This window comes from Rhinopithecus bieti, unplaced genomic scaffold (assembly GCF_001698545.2).
Source record: "Rhinopithecus bieti isolate Rb0 unplaced genomic scaffold, ASM169854v2 scaffold_38631, whole genome shotgun sequence".
NCBI classification, from domain to species: Eukaryota; Metazoa; Chordata; class Mammalia; order Primates; family Cercopithecidae; genus Rhinopithecus; species Rhinopithecus bieti.
The window spans coordinates 1,693,968-1,713,941 of NW_016817145.1; the positions used below are offsets into that span (position 1 = coordinate 1,693,968).

The 19,974-nt window shown below is 45.1% G+C and overlaps 1 protein-coding gene across 2 annotated transcripts in view; it reads right to left on the reverse strand.

The window, feature by feature from the left end:
* ANXA13 (annexin A13) overlaps positions 1 to 19,974 on the reverse strand; it is a 58,480-nt gene that overhangs the window by 6,165 nt on the left and 32,341 nt on the right. For both annotated transcript variants that reach the window (XM_017855896.1, XM_017855895.1), the window contains 7 exons: positions 16,402 to 16,496; positions 12,148 to 12,318; positions 9,453 to 9,486; positions 9,267 to 9,346; positions 7,482 to 7,550; positions 6,954 to 7,055; positions 2,585 to 2,660 (listed from right to left, as the gene is read on the reverse strand). In XM_017855896.1, the coding sequence (XP_017711385.1) occupies positions 2,585 to 2,660; positions 6,954 to 7,055; positions 7,482 to 7,550; positions 9,267 to 9,346; positions 9,453 to 9,486; positions 12,148 to 12,318; positions 16,402 to 16,496 (627 nt within the window). The remainder of the gene's footprint in view (positions 1 to 2,584; positions 2,661 to 6,953; positions 7,056 to 7,481; positions 7,551 to 9,266; positions 9,347 to 9,452; positions 9,487 to 12,147; positions 12,319 to 16,401; positions 16,497 to 19,974) is intronic.

The following is a 19,974-nucleotide window of genomic DNA, read 5'->3' on the forward strand; positions in this document are numbered from 1 at the left end:
AAAGAAAGAAAGAAAGAAAGAAAGAAAGAAAGAAAGAAAGAAAGAAAGAAAGAAAGAAAGAGGGAGGAAGGGAGGGAGGGAGGGAGGAAGGAAGAAAGGAGGGAGGGAGGGAAGGAAGGAAGGAAGGAAGAAAAGGAAAGGAAAGAAAAGAAAGAAAGAAAGAAAGAAAGAAAGAAAGAAAGAGAAAGAAAGAAAGAGAAAGAAAGAAAAAGAGAGATTCTTCACAGCAAGTGGCAGCAAGGGCAGCCAGTCCGGTGCTCTGTATCTTGCTCTCCTTTGCCTTCACAGCAAGTTCCTGAACTTCAGTGAGTATAACACAGTCACTTGGACAGTTTGTAAAAGTGTGGCTTCCCAGGCTCCCTTCCTGGAGGTTCTCAAAGGGAACCTGGAGTCAGGCCCAGGAACCTGCATTGTAACAGGTGATTCTGAGGCAGGGGGTCCATGGACCTCACTTTGAGAAATGCTGCTCCAGAGGCTGCATGTGGTGGGAGCCATTTGACCTCAGCTCCCTGCTCCTAGACGTTAGTCATAAATTGGCATCGCTATCAGTTAGGTGGGAGTGGGGTGGGAAGTGTCTAGAAAATAGTCATGGAGCCGTATTCTGTTATTTGTGTGCTTATTCTCAAGGTCTCTTCTAATCACATTGGCCTTTGCTACCACTGGAGTACAGCCCATTCTTAGAGTGTGTCCCCCAACCCCAGGGACTTGGCTTTTCCTTCATCCGTACCCTCTTTGCTCTTTGTTTTTATCTTTATCTTTAGCTTAATCTGTGGATTTGTACCCACCAGCTTAAAATCCACCATGAGTTCTTCTTAAGAGCAAGAACTGGCCTTATTTACCTCTTATCCCCACACCCAGTGCAAACCCTGGGCCCAGGCTGGTGTTGAGTAAATGTTAAATCATTGAATAGTTGTAATACCATCTTCTGACTACACTCTGTTGTTTTCCCGATTTTCACACCGCAAGTACAACAAGCAAGGACACAGAGCCTCAGAACTGGGCCATGAGTAGATCCCATTATCTACTCAAGACTCTTCTTAATTATGCCTAGTGTTCCATTATTGGAATACTAAGCATGTGGGAGTTATTTATATCCTACTGCTCAAGGTCATCGCCAAGGTCTGAATTTTTCACACATGTCTGCAATTCAAAAAGTTGCAACCTCCGGCATAAATGGCTTAAGGCCCTAAGCACAGTCACTTATACCAGGGCTCGTGTATATACCCTGTATGGGTCATGAGTAACACCAAAGATTTTTAGGCCTCCGGATATCACAGCAGAGGTCTTGCTCATTGAATGCAAAATAAGGATGGATTAAAAAAAAATCAATTGCTGACATTGTTCAAAAAAACCCCAAAGAAACCAAACAAAAGAGTTTGGCAACTGGAGCACATTTTTTAACTTCCAGGGCTGCTTATTTGGTTCTTCCTCTTCAGAGGACAGGTCTCTCCATTGCCCCTGCCATTTGGGTTGGTGCCCTGGATTCCTCACCACAGGAGTGTGGACAATGGACAATGCCTTCATTCCAGGGCTTGCAGAAAGAAAGAAGGAGTCTGCCAGACACAGCTCCATGCCCATCTCTCTGCTATTTCCTGCCTTTGGGCAACACCTGGAGAGGAGGTCCTGGGGTTTGGTTGGCACGATCAAGATCTGATCTCCCTCCCCTCTCTTTCCAAACAAACTTCATTCTTTGAAAACACTGAAAGGAACCAAATGGAAAAGGAAACCTGTGAGCCATCAGGCTGCCTGAAACTGGATAACGGTCCTAGGTTGTTGACAGGTGCGCTCAGGGACCCCTGGTGTTAGTGGGTGATATGGTGTGGCTGTGTCCCCACCCAAATCTCATCTTGAATTATAGCTCCCACAATTCCTGCCTGTTGTGGGAGGGACCCAGTGGGAGATAATTCAATCATGCGGGTGGTTTCCCCTCATACTGTTCTCACGTTAGTGAATAAGTTTCACGAGATTTGATGATTTTATAAGGAGTTTCCCCTTTCGCTTGGGTCTTATTCTGCCTAGTCTGCCACCTTGTAAGATGTGCCTTCCATCTTCCACCATGATTGTGAGGCCTCCCCAGGCACGTGGAACTGTGAGTCCATTAAACTTCTTTTTCTTTATAAATTACCCCGTCTTGGGTATGTCTTTATCAGCAGCATGAAAACGGACTAATACAGCAGGACTGCAATGGATGCTGTGGTGTGCCACTCAGATGCCTATTCAGGATCAAGACAGTCATTCACAGCTGAGTCCCTCCCCAGGAATCTCCCTCCAAGGGAGAGAGCTGGCTTGCCCCAAGTTGCGCATGCTCCCCTGGTACAGCTAGTGTTACATGACTGGTTGATGTGGGGTGCAAAAGCCTGGTCCCTTTGCTCCACTTTGGACATCCCAGCTTCCGAGCTTCCTGTGGGATCAGCAATGCCCTTGTTGCAACTACATCACAGTCACTCTCTCTCTTGCTCAGTGCTGCTTAGATGTGTTGACCCCCAAAAGCTATTCCCTCAAATCTTCCTACACACAAACGTCTGTCTGAGTCTGGTTCCAGGCAGCCCAACCTAAGACAAGAACTCTCCGAACTTTACTTTACCGAGAGTTAAATAGGCCTTCTGCAAATCGCCTGATGTTTCTTCTTCAATGGCTTCTTCTATGTCTTTGCCAATGAGCTGCAGAGAAAACCAAAATCAGCTGTTATTCCAGGTTTGCCTTTGACCTTGGTACTCTTGGGGTTGTTCCTCTACAAAAAGCACTAAATTTTTCCAGATTTATTCCTATGGTTTCAGGGAACGCCTATCCCGACTCTTGCCTTGTAGGATCGGGGTGTTTGCCATCCATTCGAGAGGGGGCTGTCATTGCTGAGGAGTCAGTCTAGATTTGACTCCTAATGGATTTGACCCCTAATGGATTTGACCTTAGTTAGTGCCACTCCCTCAACCTCAATGTCCTCATCTGTAAAATTTGGGAGTGGAGAAACAATTAATGTATACTATAATCATAGATTTTTTTTTTTTTTAACATTGATGTGTAGTTTAGTTCCCATGTGTTTTTTACCCTTTCCAGTTTCAATTTCCCAGGAGGCTGTGGTTATGATCATCTGACATGCACCTCCATCCTCTCCCTTGTCTTGGGACCAGGGACTTAGTCACAGTTTGAGTGAAATAAGTAGGGATGGTGAAGTTCATGATAACAACTTGATCTAAAGTTCCGAGAGGGTGGGTCTGCAAGAGCTGGAAGCCGACGGTGGGGGGACGGGGAGGAGGGGTGGCTGACCACATCAAAATGCCACTTGTCTTCACTCTGGGGTGATTCCAAATAATCCTATATTCACCACTGGCTCACATATCGCTCTGCACAGCATTACACATTAGGTTTCTTTCTAAATATTTACAGAAGCTGAAGTTCAGAGTAAATTGTGACTATCCTTAACACAAATACTGCCCGGGCCAAGCTCAGGGCAGGCACATAAAGAGAAAGGAGAATGCTTTGCTGGGTTTGGGGAAATGCAATTGCGCATTACAAATACTGAAACTTCTTTCTTAGAAATTATCTTTTGAGGATATGACACAATTGATTCTATAAATAATTGGGGACTTTGAGTATGCACCAGTGGAGTTTATGTGGTTTATTTTGAAAACACAGGTAAACAAAATGTTCTTTGTGATGTAAGCACAATATATGTCGGGGGAGGAACTGTGTCCAGATTGAATGAAACCCTGTTGCTTGATCTCCTAGTCATTGTTTGCGTATCTGGAGGCCTTGGTGTGTGGCAATAGAAACCAGATTAGAAGAGTGGGGGAACTGTCCCTTCCTTAGCTGCCCCCAGTCTTTCTTGGGTTTGATGTGGGAGTCATTATTTTGGAAGGGACTGGTATCCCTTTCCCAGAAACAAGGTTCTTGTTCTGTAGACTGAGATCATACTTCAAGAGAACATTTTGTTCACACAGGTCTTGTTTACTTTAAAAAATCCTCACATTAAACCATTTTCCATTTCTATTGTTAATACCAGGCTAGAACAGGGATTTTAAATTTTCTGTAGAATCTCAACCTACAAAACAGATGAAAGCAGAAAGCAGAGCTGTGCTGGGAGGCAGGAGGGGGCTTCTTTCCCTAGCCATTGGCATCAATACCACGTTTTTGCCCTCTCAGGTTTTTTCCTTGCACAACTCCAGGAGGTGCTATTCACACACTACAACAAGAAGGTACTGCCCTGTCTCCTTCCTGCCCCACCCCACTCCTGGTAGCTGCTGAGGCATCTCTGTGGGACACAATCTGAAACAATGGTCTGGCCCAAGCTGTTGGGACTGTACTTTGGATACTTCTCATTTCAGCTACTGCAACATGATTCTTAGGGGCTCTTCGTACAGAAGCAGGTTTTCTGATCTCAATAGAAAAATACATTATGAGGGTAGATTCCAAACAAGTCTCTAAGACTCTAGTTAAACAGGCAGCAATGCCTGCAGGGAGGTTATTAGAGGAGCAGTGGAGACATTTCTTTCTTTGAAAATCGGTTTCCCCAAATGGACAGCAGCTGACAGCAGAGCCCTCTGCGCTCTGGCACTGACGATAGAGTTAGAGGGCTGAAGCCTCTGGCGTGGAATGGGAAACATGTACAGGGGAGGGGCAAAGCGTGAGGCACGCAGTGGGGAGGCAGCAAAGTGGGATATGGGTATGCGTACCTACCATTTATGCTGAGCACTGTTTGGGGACTTTACTTTGGCTTTATAGCTATATAAGTCTCTCATATTTGGTAACATTGGAGACTGTAATGTAATCCTGCATGATGCAGCAGTTTGGGAAACTCTATTGCTTGGCCTGGGATTGCTAGGAGTGTCAGAAGTTAAGACTCAGGCTTACAGCATAAATAAATGGCAAAACCTTGAGTTTTTGTGCTAAAAATTAAAATTCAACCCTAAGCCAGGATGACTCATGCTACATAAGAAACTGCAGTGATCTCAGACTAGCATCTCTGTGCTTTTGGTCAGAAGCCATCAGAAAACTCATAGAACCAGGGTCTAAGAGCAGGCTGAACTCTAAAAGCATCAGCAATAAATATCAAGAATGACGCTTGAGCAGGGCTTTTGAAATGGATGAATAGATAGCATTTTAGAGCTGGTTTCATGTAAGTAATCATCAAATCCATAGATTACCTTATTGTACATGTAAGCTTTAGCTCTGATTTTTGGCACCGTTTGTTCACCCAGGGAGATTTCTGACAATTGCTAATGTTCATTGAACGCCTACTGCATGCCAGGTACTAAGTGCCTATTTCCGTTAACTCATTTAATCCTTATGAACCCGATGAAGTAGGTACTATTATCCCTATTTTACAGTTTGGGAAACCGAGGCACAGAACCCTTAATAACTTGCACAAGGACATACGGCTGTAGCCTAAAGCTGACTTCTTAAACTGTATACAGTCAAACAAATCACCTGGAACACCTGCTCTAACACAGATGGTCAGACCCCAGCCCCGGGGAAGCTGATTCAGTAGGTCTGGTGGGGACTGAGAATTATCAATTAAAACAAATTCTCAAGTGATGCTGATGCTGCTGTTTCAGGATCAACTTTGAGATATTAGCCTGGAGACTGTACTTTCAGGTAGACAGTCATACACACACACACACACACACACACACACACACACACACACACACGTACCCAGAAACTCCATCTGTGGGCCCCGTAGTGTGGGAAGAGGATCTCAGTCACAGAGAAGTCCTCCAGCTCAGAGGCTACACAGCTCCAGGAACAGAGACCAGGGGAGTGCAGGGTCGGCTGTCTTTGATCATGACTCTGGGCACGTTTTGAAAGGAGTGGGCCCTAAAGGTTTATATACAGTCATGATAAAATTCCAAAGCTTTATTGTCTTTTTATCTGCTGGCAACACATAGGAAATGCTATTTGGAATGAGGAGCAGCCAGCTTCAGCTGAGGTAGGAGCTCAGGTCGGGGATTCTTGGAGTTCTCATCCACTCTCTGCTACCGACTTGCTGTGTGGTCCTGATAAGTTACAGATGGTTCCTCACTCAACAGACTTTCCTTGTCCAGCAGTTGTGGGTCACAATAGCTGTTCAGCCTACATTACAGTTATGGTGTTGTTGTGAAATTGAATGAGACACAGAACATAGAAGTGCTTTGAACAGGTAAAAGCCCTCTACACATATAAAATAGGATGCCAAAAAAAAAAAAAATTCTGATATTCCACTCCAGGCGTTTTGCAAGTAAAGACTGCTTTTCAAGGAAGGACTTACTGCTAAGGGCCTTGAAATAACTAACTCACCTTGTGAGCTTAAATTTATCCTGGGATGAAAATACAATGTATGTGCATCTTTTCAGGAGCCTATCTTTGAGGTACATCATATCTGTCTTGAGAATGGTAGGCACTGTTAGCCAACTGTAAACTGGAGTAATAATAGCAAACGTTAGTATGCTTGCCACATGCCAGCTACTATTCTGAGTCTTTATCTTATTTAACCTTAAAATCACTCTGGGGGTGTGAAGATGATGTTCATGGTCCCTGTTCTACAAAAGAGGATGGAGAGATTTGGTCACTTGCCAGTGGTAGACCCAGGATTTGCACCTGGGCTCTTGGACTCTAAAGCTTTGCCGCTGAATGGGACACTTGCTTCCCTGGGCTCTGCTGTGCAGCCAGTTTCCAGCCTGGGTACTACATCTGGGTCTGGACGATTCTTTGTGGTGGGCTGTCTTGTGCACTGCAGGCTGTTGAGCAGCATCCCAAGCCTCTGTTCACTCGATGCCAGGACCACTACCCCCAACTATGACAACTCCAAATAATTCTAGACATTACCAAATATTCTCTGAGTAGGAAAATCACCTCCAATTGAGAACCACTGTTGTAAAGGTTCTTTACAATTCCTTATTGCAGATCTTGGCTTCTTTTGGAAATAATTTAAGACACTTTCAGAGTGAACTCTTTTGCCCTAATACTTTATGACTTACAATTTGATAGGCTTGAAAGGTGGCTTGTAACTGCTTGTAGCTCCTCTTGGCCAAGACTTCATTAAAGGCAAGCTCATCAGTGCCCCAGCGGCCTTCCCCTGCCTCAAGGGTCAAATACAAACACTTTGAAAAAGGCTTTTGTGAAAAGACTGATTATACAGTGCCCTGACCAGGCCTCACTTACAGGAAATTATAAACTATGCATTGAATAGAAGTCAAATGGACTAAGCACTTTCAGCTTCCAACCCACAAATGTATTTCACATACTTATTTATATTGTTTATACCATTCTTTGTTCCAAAATGGATCTGATGTGGTCAACCCCAGAGTATAAGAATAGGAAGCATTCATTTAGATTCATGGAGACTATATATGTGATCTATAAAGAGATAAGCATATCTTTGTTTCTTAAAGGTCATACTTATTTCCCAAGTAACTCCTCTTTGCATGAAATAAACATTTGTTGAAAATAATGCTAATAAATTAAAGAAAAAGAATTTGCAGAGACTGGCATGTCTGCACACATACATCATACAGATCTTTGGCATCCTGACCAGCTAGATCTTTGTCCACGTCATCTCCTTCATTGCGATTAGCCTAGAAAAATTGACACATTGTTATTAACTTGCATTCCTGCTTGACCACAGAAAACAAAAGGACAAAGTCCTGGAGAAAGAGGTGAGTTCTTTCTCAGCTCAGCTCAGGTCAGCCTGGCAAGGAGGCAACACCGCTCTTTGCTGCCATCTTTTGGGCACAATGGATAAACAGAGTAGCTTCTGTGGTAACACTTGGTTTTATCTTTTTTTTTTTTTTAATGGAAACCAGACTCGCCCACAAACCCCACTGACCTCTGAGCAGACTGAGAGCGATCTCTGATTTTCCCTAGAGTGAGTCCATTGGAAGCAAGTCCTCTTCATTTCAAAATATCAGATTTCACCACTCAAGGTACCAGTGCTAAAGAACCCTGAGAGTTGGTCATGGAAGTCTAACCCGAGCCCTTTGTGGTGGGCAGAATTCTAAGATGACCCAGTGGTCCACATCCTTGTATAATCCCCTTCCCTTGAGTGTGGGTGAGAGCTATGAATGTGAGGAGATGTCACTCCTGTGATTGTGTTATATTCAATGGCAAAGGGGAATTTTGCAGATATAATTCAGGTCTCCAATCAGCTGAGTTTACCAAGAGGGAGATTATCCTTGGTCAGCCTGACCCAATCAAGTGAGATCTTCTTAAAAGGTCAGAGATGGAAGAAGTCAGAGAGATGAGCTGCTGCTGGACTGAAAGAAACCAAACAGCCATGTGGTACACTGCCCTGGGAGACGGTGTGGAAGGGAGCTGCTGGCAGTCTCCAGGAGCTGATAGTAGCTTCTGCTCAACAGCAAGAAAATGGGGACATCGAACACAGCCATAAGGAAATGAATTCTGCCAACAATTAATGAGTTTGGAAGAAGACTCTGAGCCTCAGATGAGACGGCAGCCGTGGGCGACACCTTGATTTCAGCCTGTTGAGAACGTGACCAAAGCGAACCCAAATATTCCTCAGCTGGATCTCCAAGGTACTACTTGGACTCCTAACGCATGGAAACTGTGAGATGATAGATCTATGTTGTTTTGAGGTGCTAAGTTTGTGGCGATGTGTTCTGCAGCAAGAGAAAACGTAAGCACCCTTCCTGCTGCAGTGGAAGCCTCTCCTGTTCTCTGCTGTCAGTGTATCCCATTGGGAGAAACCAAACAGAGAAAATGCACAGAGCTCGTAAAGATGGTTGTGTCCATGAGAATACAGATGTGTCTGTGTAGAGGTCCTGGGGAGACTGTGTCCCAGCAGGGCCAATTCTGAAAGCCCTGATGTCCTGGCTGAGTTTCTTGTGGTAGTTCTTACAGGCCCAGGATCCAGTGAATGCTGGAAGTCATTGCGGAGTTGTGTTGTGGAAGTGGCCTACTTGGGGTCAGCTGGTCTGGTTCTTGCTTCTGGGCTGTCTCTTACTGGCTGCATGAACCTGGGCAGGTTACCCACCCTCTCATGGCCTACATTTGCTCATTGGCAAAATGACAAAGTGATGCTTAATGAGCTGATTCATTTACAAAGAGGGATTGTAAACTGCCAATGACTAGGCAGATTGTTTATATGGAAGTAATCCCAATTGAATATAATTTCACCAGAGCTGGGCTGATGGAGCATGTGTTGATGATCCCTCGATAACATTTTTAATATAAGAAAGAAATGTTTATCTACGTTACCCTTTTTCGTCGTGGTGCCATGTTGCCAAGGATTCTTTCCTAAGATGGTAAAACAGGTGTTACCTCTTTACTCTCACCTGTAGCAGGGACACCAGGATTTTTTTTAGGTTTCCACTTGTATCACCTTTGACATCGGATTCGAGGCTCCTGTCAAATACTTCGACAGAAGTAAAAAAGGTGGGAAGAAAGCAGATGATTTAGTTTCCCAGAGGTATTTTGAAAGAAACATACTTTATTCAAAGCCAGGATGAAATGTCACTTACGCCTTTGGTAGGCCTCTTTGATGGCGATGATTTCCTAGGAAAGGTAATTAAAAAAAATAAATACTCCAAGGAGGGATTAATCAATAAAAGACACAGAGATACAGAGAGAAGAGGCGTGAGACCATGTCTGGACACAGGGTGCCTTCAAGACTTCCTCTTAAGATGGTCATCCCTATAGGCCTAGGGCGTACGCCTGGAGCGAGTCCCTGGGGATGTGAGCCCCCCACCCCACACCCTCTGCAAACATCTCAAACACACAAGTAACAAATGCATACATTCTCCTTCTTTCAAAGTGAGCAGTTTACAGCCAGGCTGACACTGTCTTTCACCACCTCCTCACCGGGTCTCACTCTCTCTTCCCCACTCAGGTAACCCATGTTAGAAGCTCAGTGTGTATCAGAAAGATACACAGATTTTTTTTTTTTTTGCATTTGTATATATATGCGCTACTGAAAACAGAATTGTATAGGTGTCGTGTATTTAGCAGGTGGAATACTGTACCTATGATTCTTTGACTTAGTTTTTCTCTCAATAACAATATCCTGGAGATCCAGCTATGCTTGTACATGGATAGCCACCTAGAATTTTTTAAAGGGACACACAATATTCCATGCTACAATAAGCTATGGTTTACTCAGCCAACCTCATATTGACGGACGCTTAGGTCATTTCCAAGTTTTCTCTTCTTCAAACAAGGCTTCATTCAGTAACAAACTGGCTGCGTGCAGGAGTGCTAGTTTCTCTCAAGGGTGTGTTCTTGGAGGAACTGCTTTATATTTCAATGTCTAGTGCCAAGGGGTGCACCTCAGGAGCTGCCTCAGTTTACACTTGAACCAGCAGCATGTAAGAGCAGGCTTCCTGCCCCGTCCCCGCCCCACCCCAGCCCCGACCAAGCTGGTTAAAATGAAAGCAGTGGGTGGTGATTGGGAGAAGGTGGTGATGGGGAGAAAGTGGTGGGGAGCCTCGCTGCTGCACTCCTGGGCGGGAGGGAGGGGCAGGCCAGGTGCTGGGGGAGGCTGATCACTTGTGCTTGTGTAGCTCACTCCCTTTTCTCCTTCCAGTCCATGACCAGGAGCTGCCTGAACCTGGCACCTGCTCTCTGCAGGTTTTTCTTCTCATCCCATCAGATCTATTTGACTGATCAATTGGTCTTGCTTATTGGTTGAAGCCAGGACCTTAGGAAAAGCTATGGTCACATAAGATTAGAAAAATATATATGAATGTATTTTTGAGACGAAGTCTCCCTCTGTCACTCAGGCTGGAGTGCAGTGGCACAATCTCGGCTCACTGCAACCTCTGCCTCCCGGGTTCAAGTGATCCTCCTGCCTCAGCCTCTCAAGTAGCTGGGACTACAGATGCATGGCACCACATCTGGCTAATTTTTGTATTTTCAGTAGAGATGAGATTTCATCATGCTGGCCAGGCTGGTCTCAAACTCCGCCTGACCTCAAGTGATCCGCCTGCCTCGGCCTCCCAAAGTGCTGAGATTACAGTCATGAGCCACTGTACCTGGCCTGAAAAATACTATTAAAATTAACCTTTTCACAAAGGCAGGTGCTGACTGCCCTAGTGTTGGCTGCCTCCCTGCTGGGACCTTGGTGCTTCTGGGAAGGGTAGATGCTGAGTGGGGGAAGTTGTGTGCCTCTTGGCCTCAACTCCCACTCCTGGGGGGGCCTGTGCTAACCCTCCTCAAAAGCACCATCCCAACCTGAGACTCTTTGAAATGGAGGATTTTTATTATCTTGTGGGGAGAAAAGAAATCCAGGGATGCTCCGGAAAAGGTTTGCAGCGGTAGCCTGGACCCTGGTGGCACTTCGGGAAAAGCGGCTGAGCAGCGTGAACGGGGCCCAGCACCCAGGCCTTCTCCAGCCATTTTTGTGTCAGGGCACTGTTCGCATTTTGCCTGCTGTCTGCTCCAACCTCTGCTTCTATTTCCTGCTGAGAGGCCTCAAGAATGTTGGGCTTCTCTGGCACTTTCCTTGCTGGGCTGCCGCATTCTGCTGTCATGTATGGTTACTGAAGAGGGAGGGGTCTCTCCTATGAATTATTTGTGAACCCTCTTGACTCTTGATGTGTCCCTTGGTTCTCCTGGCTTCTGGAGCCAGAGACAAATAGTTCTCCCCTGTGCCTCAACAAATGCTCTCTTCAGCCCCTGCAAAGGTGGCATGTGCCTGAGGGATATCCCTCTGTCTGATGACAGAAGGACACACAATCCTTCAGGGTAGTGCTGGCAGCCACTGAGGTGTTCACTGGCATCCCCCAGCACCACTCACCTCTATTCCTCATTATAGTCTCTTTTGTACCCTATGCTAGCTGACTGCCATGGCCCAGGCAGCGGCACAGACATGCTTGTGCTGCTTGTTGATTTTTCATGTCAGAAGAGCCACAAAGTCAGGCTGGGTGGGGGAAAGTAGAATTGTGCCTCCTGCATATAAAAGCACCCATTTAGAAAAGAAGAAACTTGCTGGACACAGCTCTTCTGGAAAGATCTATTCTGTCAAGGGGCAGCAACACCAAGACTGACCTCTGGAAGACTGGAAGAGATGTCCTCCCACATGGACCAAGCACACATTATGTCTCCCCAAACACCTGCTCACTCCATGGATAGCTTGCTGGGACGTAGGGTCCCTTCTGGGGTCTGCAACCGTCTCTACCAGGTGTGTGATGCTCCCCTGTGGGCTCAGCTGGGACTGACCTTATTGGTCCTCGTGCACAGGACCTCAATGAGCACGGACTCATCTGTACCCAGACCCTTCATAGCCTTCTGCAGCTGCCGGGCAGCGTACTCGCTGGGGCGGTCCAGAAGGGCCAACGCTGTCTTCTTGAAGTTTCCACTCAGCTCACTCTTGAGTACTTCCTCCAGCTCCTGGCAGAAGACAGTGAGAGACCTGCTGGGAATGGCCCAGGAGGAGAGGGGCAGGTGTCTGCTTGCACTATTGCAAGTGCTCATGGTTGACAAGAAAGGTGCTGTGGACATGAATTCTGCCAACCTACAACCTGCTGAGAACATGCACCCTGCTGAGAACCCACAACCTGCTGAGAACATGCAACCTGCTGAGAACCCGCAACCTGCTGAGAACATGCAACCTGCTGAGAACCTGCAACCTGCTGAGAACATGCAACCTGCTGAGAACATGCAACCTGCTGAGAACATGCAACCTGCTCTCAGCTGCCCAACCACCTTCCCCCAGGGCGGGCAGAGAGGAGCTCCCTGCTCAGGGCTGGAGACCTCGCTGATGAATCACAATAACAACAGTATCTGCAAAACATTTGAGGGCTCAGAGAGCTTTTTCAGCCAGTCCTCAAGATCGCTGAAAAACCCTCAAGATCTGTTGTACCTGAGAAGATGAAGCATTTTCCCCAAATATTCAGCTAGGAAGGACTGAAATACAGGGCTGTTATCTCTAGGACCGGAGAATTTGTCATCTAAATCGGGATGCTTTTCAGTGTGGAAGGGGGCACTATTAGCAATTGCAGAGGACAACAGGAATAAAGAGGATTGTCATGCGAAGACTGACGGCCTATATCGTCACTTCAGTTATCTCACTAAATCCTGGAAGGGACACACGTGAGGAAGAATGCAGGTGTGTAGAAGGCGAAGTACATGGAATTCTTACTGGCATCTGTTTTTTCTTTTTTTGAGACAGGGTCTCACTCTGTCACCCAGGCTGGAGTGCAGTGGTGCAATCATGGCTCACTGCAGCCTCGACCTCCCAGGCTCAGATGATCCTCCCATCTCAGCCTCCTAAAGTGCTGGGATTATAGGCGTGAGCCACCATGACCCCCAGCCTGGCATCTATTCTGACAAGCACTTGTCTACCTTTTTTCTTTGAGCACCCTCTTTTTACAAGAGAACTAACTACCTTCTCCCTGCCTCCCTCTGACAATGTGGTTTAACAGGATAAATGGTCAAGGATGGGCATCAGCCTACCTAGAGTAGTTAATGCCCCAACTTAAACCAAAGACCTTCACATGGAGCGACAGCCTAGGATAGCTCAGATTGGAGGCCCATAGGCCAGCTGGCATTTCAAGGACACGAACTATAGCATAGGGTGGGCAGCTCCCCAGCAATGTGGTATGATGGCAAGGAACACAGCCACGGCAGCTCTGTGACCTTGGAAATGTACTTAATTCCACCAGCTGTCAGTTTTCAGCTCCAGAAAATGGAGACAGTACAAGACTGACCTCCCAGGGTTATTTGGAGAATTAAATGTGACAATCCTTGTCGATACTGAGCATAGTGCTTGACATATTTTAAATGGTCAACAAATGCTTATTATCATTAATCTCCCATGCTGAAAAAATTTTCTAAGAGGAGGGAAATAGACTATTTCTCAAATGAAGCTCTGAGCTTTTGGCCTGGGAGAAAACCTGGAATATTTTTGTCCAACGCCCTGGGATCTGCAGTCCTACAAGGGGGCTGTAATATTATGCTTCTGCCCCACAGTGGTTGCTCCAGCCAACACTGCATCTTGTGAAGGCAGGTCTGTGGTCAGTACTCTATGGTATGGAGTCACCTAAAAATTGGAAATATATTTTCAGGCCAGGTAGGCATGATATACAGCTGCAGAGAAGAAAAATCCCAGCTTCCCACTCTTACAAGCCGCAGGCGTTACAACAAATCCTTGTGTGTTTACATTCTGTCTGGACAGAGTAGCAGGCTCGGGATAGCTCAGCTCTACTCCTGGTTTTCCTGCTAACTCTGTGTTACCATGGGATGTTTATTCTTTTTGGAGGTCAACTGACATGGGGCTGAGATTGGATCATATCTAACATCTTCTAGCTTTGTGATGTTGGGATTCTAGATCATCTCTTTGGCAGTCTCAGCTCTCTGAAACACAGCTGAGAACCAGAAAGTAAGCAAATGATTGGCAAATGAAGTATCACGAAGTTTTGTGCTGGAACATGCCCATTTAAGTTTTAACAGGATCCCTAGGCTTTCACTTTGAACCCATTTACTCTTCTTTAGACTAAAGATTAAGAAGCATTGTATCCGAGTTTTCTTTCTTTCTTTCCTTCTTCCTCTCTTCCTCTCTTTCTTTCCTTCTTCCTTTCTTTCTTTCTCTCTCTTTCTTTTTCTTTCTTTTCTTCCCTTCTTTCCCTTCCTCCCCTCCTCCCTTTCTCTTTTTTTCTTTTCTTTTCTTTCTTTCCTTTCCACAGGGTCTCACTCTATCACCCAGGCTGGAGTGCAGTGGTGCAATCACAGCTCACTGAGGCCTCAACTTCTTGGGCTTACGCAACCCTCCAGCCTCAGCCTCCTGAGTAGCAGGGACTACAGGCACGTACCACCATACCCAGCTAATTTTTTATTTTTGGTAGAGATGAAGGTCTCAACTGGTCTCAAACTCCTGGGCTCAAGCGATCCTCCTGCCTTGGCCTCCCAAAGTGTTGGGTTTACAGGTGTGAGCCACCCTGCCTGGCCTGACTTTTCATACTGGTAGGGTGAATGAGTCTTGGGAGGGTACTGGAATTAGGGATGTTGACAGGGATAAAAATGCAGCTTCAGACCAGGCATGGTGGCTCATGCCTGTGATCCTAGCACTTTGGGAGGCTGATGTGGGCAGATCACGAGGTCTCAGGAATTTGAGACTAGCCTAACCAAAATTAAAATAGAAAAATTTTACTAAAAACACAAAACTTAGCCAGGTGTGGTGGCACGTGCCTGTAATCCCAGCTACTCAGGAGGCTGAGGCAGGAGAATCGCTTGAACCTGGGAGGCAGAGGTTGCAGTGAGCCAAGATTATGCCACTACATTCCAGCCTGGGCAACAGAGTGAGACTCCATCTCAAAAAAACAAAACAAAACAACACAAAAAAAATTCAGCTTCATGCATTCAATTAAATGCAATTGAACTGAAGATGCACTTATTTTCATCAAAAATTACATTGATGAGCCTAAGAGTAAGGAGGGAAGCAGAAAAAGCACAAAAGCACAGCCATTTGGGCCATTTAGTGTATGAGCAAATAGCTCTACTTATGACACTGGGTCCTCCAGGAGCGGATACTGTTCTTGAAGTCAGAAGACTTGGATGTGAGTCCTGGTTCTCTGTCTTTTTTTTTTAGATGTGTGTTGTTGTAAAATGGAAACAATCATAGTCACCATAGCTTTCCTGTATTGGTACATACTGGCATTATCCTGACTGGTTCTCCCAGCAACATGAGAAGGGAGCTAAGTTGTCATCTTCTTCCTATCCATGAAAAGACCAAGGCCTGAAGCAATTGTTACCTGCTCAATATCAAATAAATAGGAAAACCCAGCTTCATCTTTCTATATATCTATTTATACCTACAGTGATTGAAACGGTAAAAGTTTGATAAATACAAATGAGAATACAGCATAATAATTGATATTCATTTTGCATGATAATTCTAATGACATTAAGGTTGTGTTCATTATATATTAATAAAGAAATAAGAAAGCCTAATGCATACTTGAAGACTTCTGTATATAACATTATTTTCAACAACAAAAAAACAACATTCAAAATAATAAAAAGAATGAAAGAAAAGAAAGAAAATGTAAAGAAAAAAAGGTGCTGATAGCTTAATGAAATGGAGGGTTTTTTTTTGTAGTTTTCTGTAACAATCACTTATGAAAAATTCCTGCATAAAGACTCACTTGTGGAAACTGATATTCAAATTACTGATCTATCTACATATGTACAGTTAGTCCAAATTAAGTGAAAAAAACACTAGGGTCTTAACAGAAAAATGAAGTCAATTTAAGAAATAATGAGTTTAAGAGTCCTGATTTTACAGGCTATTGAGTTAACAAAGCAATTTCAGTTTTTCCGAACTCCATTAACGCTTTTAAGTGGTGATTTCAGTTTTCCTCCTGGGCTGACTCAATAAAGCTATAAAGATATTCTGAATGGCCGTGGGGACATGAGGAAGCCAAGACGGCTGAGGCCACGGCTGGGAGCGCGCTTGCTGACTACCCCTGGAATCACCTTGCCGTACGTTGCCTTGTACTTTTGCTTGATTTGCTGCCTCTCATCTGATGTCCTGCCCGATAAGATTTCAATGATGGCTGCTTCATTGGTTCCTAAAATGCAGGAGAAACAAACAAAGCCACAGTGAGCAAGAAACAAGATGGAAGTTTGTTTTAGTCCAGGGTGAGGAAGCCGGGACTCACAGTTTAAAGGTGGTCGGAGGCATCTGTGAACCCAATGGACCCTTAGCTTTGACGCCTTGTGCTGAAAACTGTATTCTTTTCACTCACTTAGTCAAATAGCCATTGAGGCCTCACAGTGCATGGCACACAGTGCTAGGCACTGTGGTGGAAAGAGGAACGAGTATGGCCAGTTCCTTAATTGTATTCCTAGGGAAATGAAAACATTTATCCACCCAACACTTGTATGTGAATGTTCATAGCAGCATTACTCATAATAGCTCAAACATGGAACAGCCCCAATGTTCATCACCTGAATATAAATAAAGAAAATGTGGAATATCCATACAACGGAATGCTATTTGGTCAGAAAAAGGAATAAATTACGGATAGATGTTATAACATGGATGAACCTTAAGAACGTTATGCTAAGTGAAAGAAGTCAATCATAGCAGATCACATGTTATATAATTCCATTCATATGAAAGTCCAGAATAGTAGAATATACAGAGGCTGGAAGTATACTAGTGGCTGGGGTGGGTGGGCTGCCTAGGGGGATGGTAGCTGGAGTCTAGGGCTACTTTTTGAAGTGATGAAAATGTTCTAAAATCGACTATGGTGGCGGTTGCATGTATCTGTGAGTATAATAAAAACTATTGAATTAAACACTTTAAGTGGATGAATCATATGGTGCATGAATTATATCTCAATAAAATGTTTTAAAACAGCAAGGAAAAAGATGGCCTGTTCCTTGGCCTCTGGGTGCTTACAATTGCACGAACAAGATTAAGATATAGGCTCAAACTGTTACAATATTAACCCCACCCATACATTTGTCAATCTCAGGAGAGAAGTCTTGATTGAAACCATGAAGGGCGGTTGCCCCTTTTAACTCCTATTACCTTTATGCTATTTTTTAAAAGCTTTTTTTCCCCTGATGCTCAAAGTAATACAAGCTCATGGCAGCAATTTGATCAGTACTGAAAACTATAGTGAATAAGAAAGAAGGGGAGAATATCCTTGTTTGAACCAGAAACCAGGATCAGAAAGATGACCCAGGTATTTCCAGTGTGGGAATGAGAAAGACTGTTTTACCATCAAGCCCCACATTAGATTTATTCAGGCTGGATTCAAATCATGGCTCCACCCTGTACTGACTGCATGACATTGGGCAAGTGATTTGTCTTGCTAAGTCTCAGTTTTCCCACCTGTAAGATGGGGGTAATAGTATACAATAGAATAGAAATAGAATATACATCAGAATGAAATGCGAGAATCCAAGTGTGGGTCCAGTCCGTGGTGGTCCAGAGAGTGCATGTGGGAAACCCAGGACACCAGGGGATGTAAGTGACCACGCACCTGGCACTGCCTCACATCCATGCAGGGTGTGCACAGGGACCAGCCTCCGTGAACTGCTCACCCCAGTGATCAAGCTCACTGGGATCAAGGCACAGCAGTCAGCAATCATGGGAGCTGGAGGAAACATCAGAGACTACCTAGTCCAAGCTCTTACTTACAGATGAGGAAGCTGAGGCACAACACAGTGCCTCTTCTCGGTTCCTGCGTGTACCTGACTGTTCTGCAGCATTTGAATTCTGCAGTTGGGAGTTCTTTTTTTTTTTTTTTGAGACAGGGTCTGTCTATGTCACCTAGGCTAGAGTGCAGTGGCATGATCACTGCAACCTGCACCTCCTGGGTTCAAATAATTCTCCTGCCTCCGTCTCCCGAGTAACTGGGATTACAGGCACCCACCACTACGCCTGGCTAATTTTTGTATTTTTAGTAGAGATGAGGTTTCACCAAGTTGGTCAGGCTGGTCTCAAACTCCTGGCTTCTGGTGATCCACCTGCCTCAGCCTCTCAAAGTGCTAGGAGCACAGGCATGAGCTGCCGCACCCAGCCTGCGGTTGACAATTCTTTGCGTGAAACACCTTCCTAGATGGCTTTGTACCTCCTTTCCCAGTCCTTCCTTTCTCCTCTCCATCACCTCCCTCTCAGCGTTCTTGATTGGCCTTTATTCTTCTGCTGGCTTTTTAAACTCGGTTTTCAGTTCTCCTCTCTAATGGAGTCACTCCTTTCCCAGGCGACTCTCGCCCTTTTACTGATGACTCCAAGATCAGCGCCTCTAGCCCTAATTGCTCGTCTGAGTTCAGATCTTATTTCCAGCTGCCTGTAGCCAGCTTCCTACAGATCTCCCAAGGCATTTCAACTTCCACTGTAGCTTAAACCGAACTCATTTTGTCTATCCTTAAATCCATTCCCCATCCTGTTCCTTTGTCTCAGTGCATGGCATCACCTGGATTAGAGAAAATCCAAAGTCACCTTTGAGGGCCCACCTGTCTTTTTTACTCTCAAATATTACGAAGTCCTGCCTGTCTCACCTACAAGACAACTCTTTCACCTGTTCCTTTTCTTCATTCCTACTGTCACTGCCTAACAGGCCCTAAGTGTTTTTAGCCCCCACCCCGATACAGGCTCTGATCTTTGCAGTCCACCCTGGGAAGCTCGCATGTGTTCATTTCACGCCATACTTTAAATACCTTTAATGATTCATCTTGACTCCTAGAATTACATCAGAATCCCTTATGGTGGCATTGAGACTTCCTGCAGTTTGGTGTCATGCTTCTCTTCTAGATCCATCTCTGCACACAGCAGCCCAAGGCTTACTCACCTAATCTCAGCTACACTTGTTAAGTTTCTGCTTCCTCTGTTTTGGCACAGCACACTATTTACATGTATATTTCTAGGATCATTGCAGTGATTATCTAAGACTGCAGTACTGACATTCTGAGCCCGACACCTGGGCTCTAGGGAGTGACCACTAAATGGCAGTGTGTGCTGTTATGGTGCCACTCACTGCTGTCTTGCTCTGATTGGTGGGTGGACCTAGATGATGGCTGCCACCCAGCTGAGCCATCAGGATCCTGAAGGAACCAGATCGTGCAAATGCATTTTGATGCATTTTGATAGAAGGTTTGAGAGCAGGAAAAATCTAGGCCACGGGGATGGGAAATGAATGGAGGGAACGTAGCTGGAGATGGGGAAGAGAAAAAAAGGGAGCCCTGGCAAAAAAAAAAAAAAAAAGAAAAATGTGAGCTGTTTAACCCTCCCTCTGCGCCAGCACCAGCCCTCAGAGTCAGCTTTGGAAAGACAGAGAGGGGACTTAGAAAGACAGGCCTGAGCAGGGGTCTGATGTGACAACTGTGTTCCAAACCTTTGGGTCCTCGGACCATTCACTTAACCTCAAAGAGTATTTTCACCTCCACAGCTCCGGGAACATTTAGCTGTTTGGTTCCTATTGGAGAAACAGAATTCTAGGAGGAGCTCACTTGCAAAAATAGCAGGAGTGAGTTGCCTGCCTGGTGCTGGCTTGGTTTCAACACTGGGATTCACATAGTCCTCCTTCATTTCCT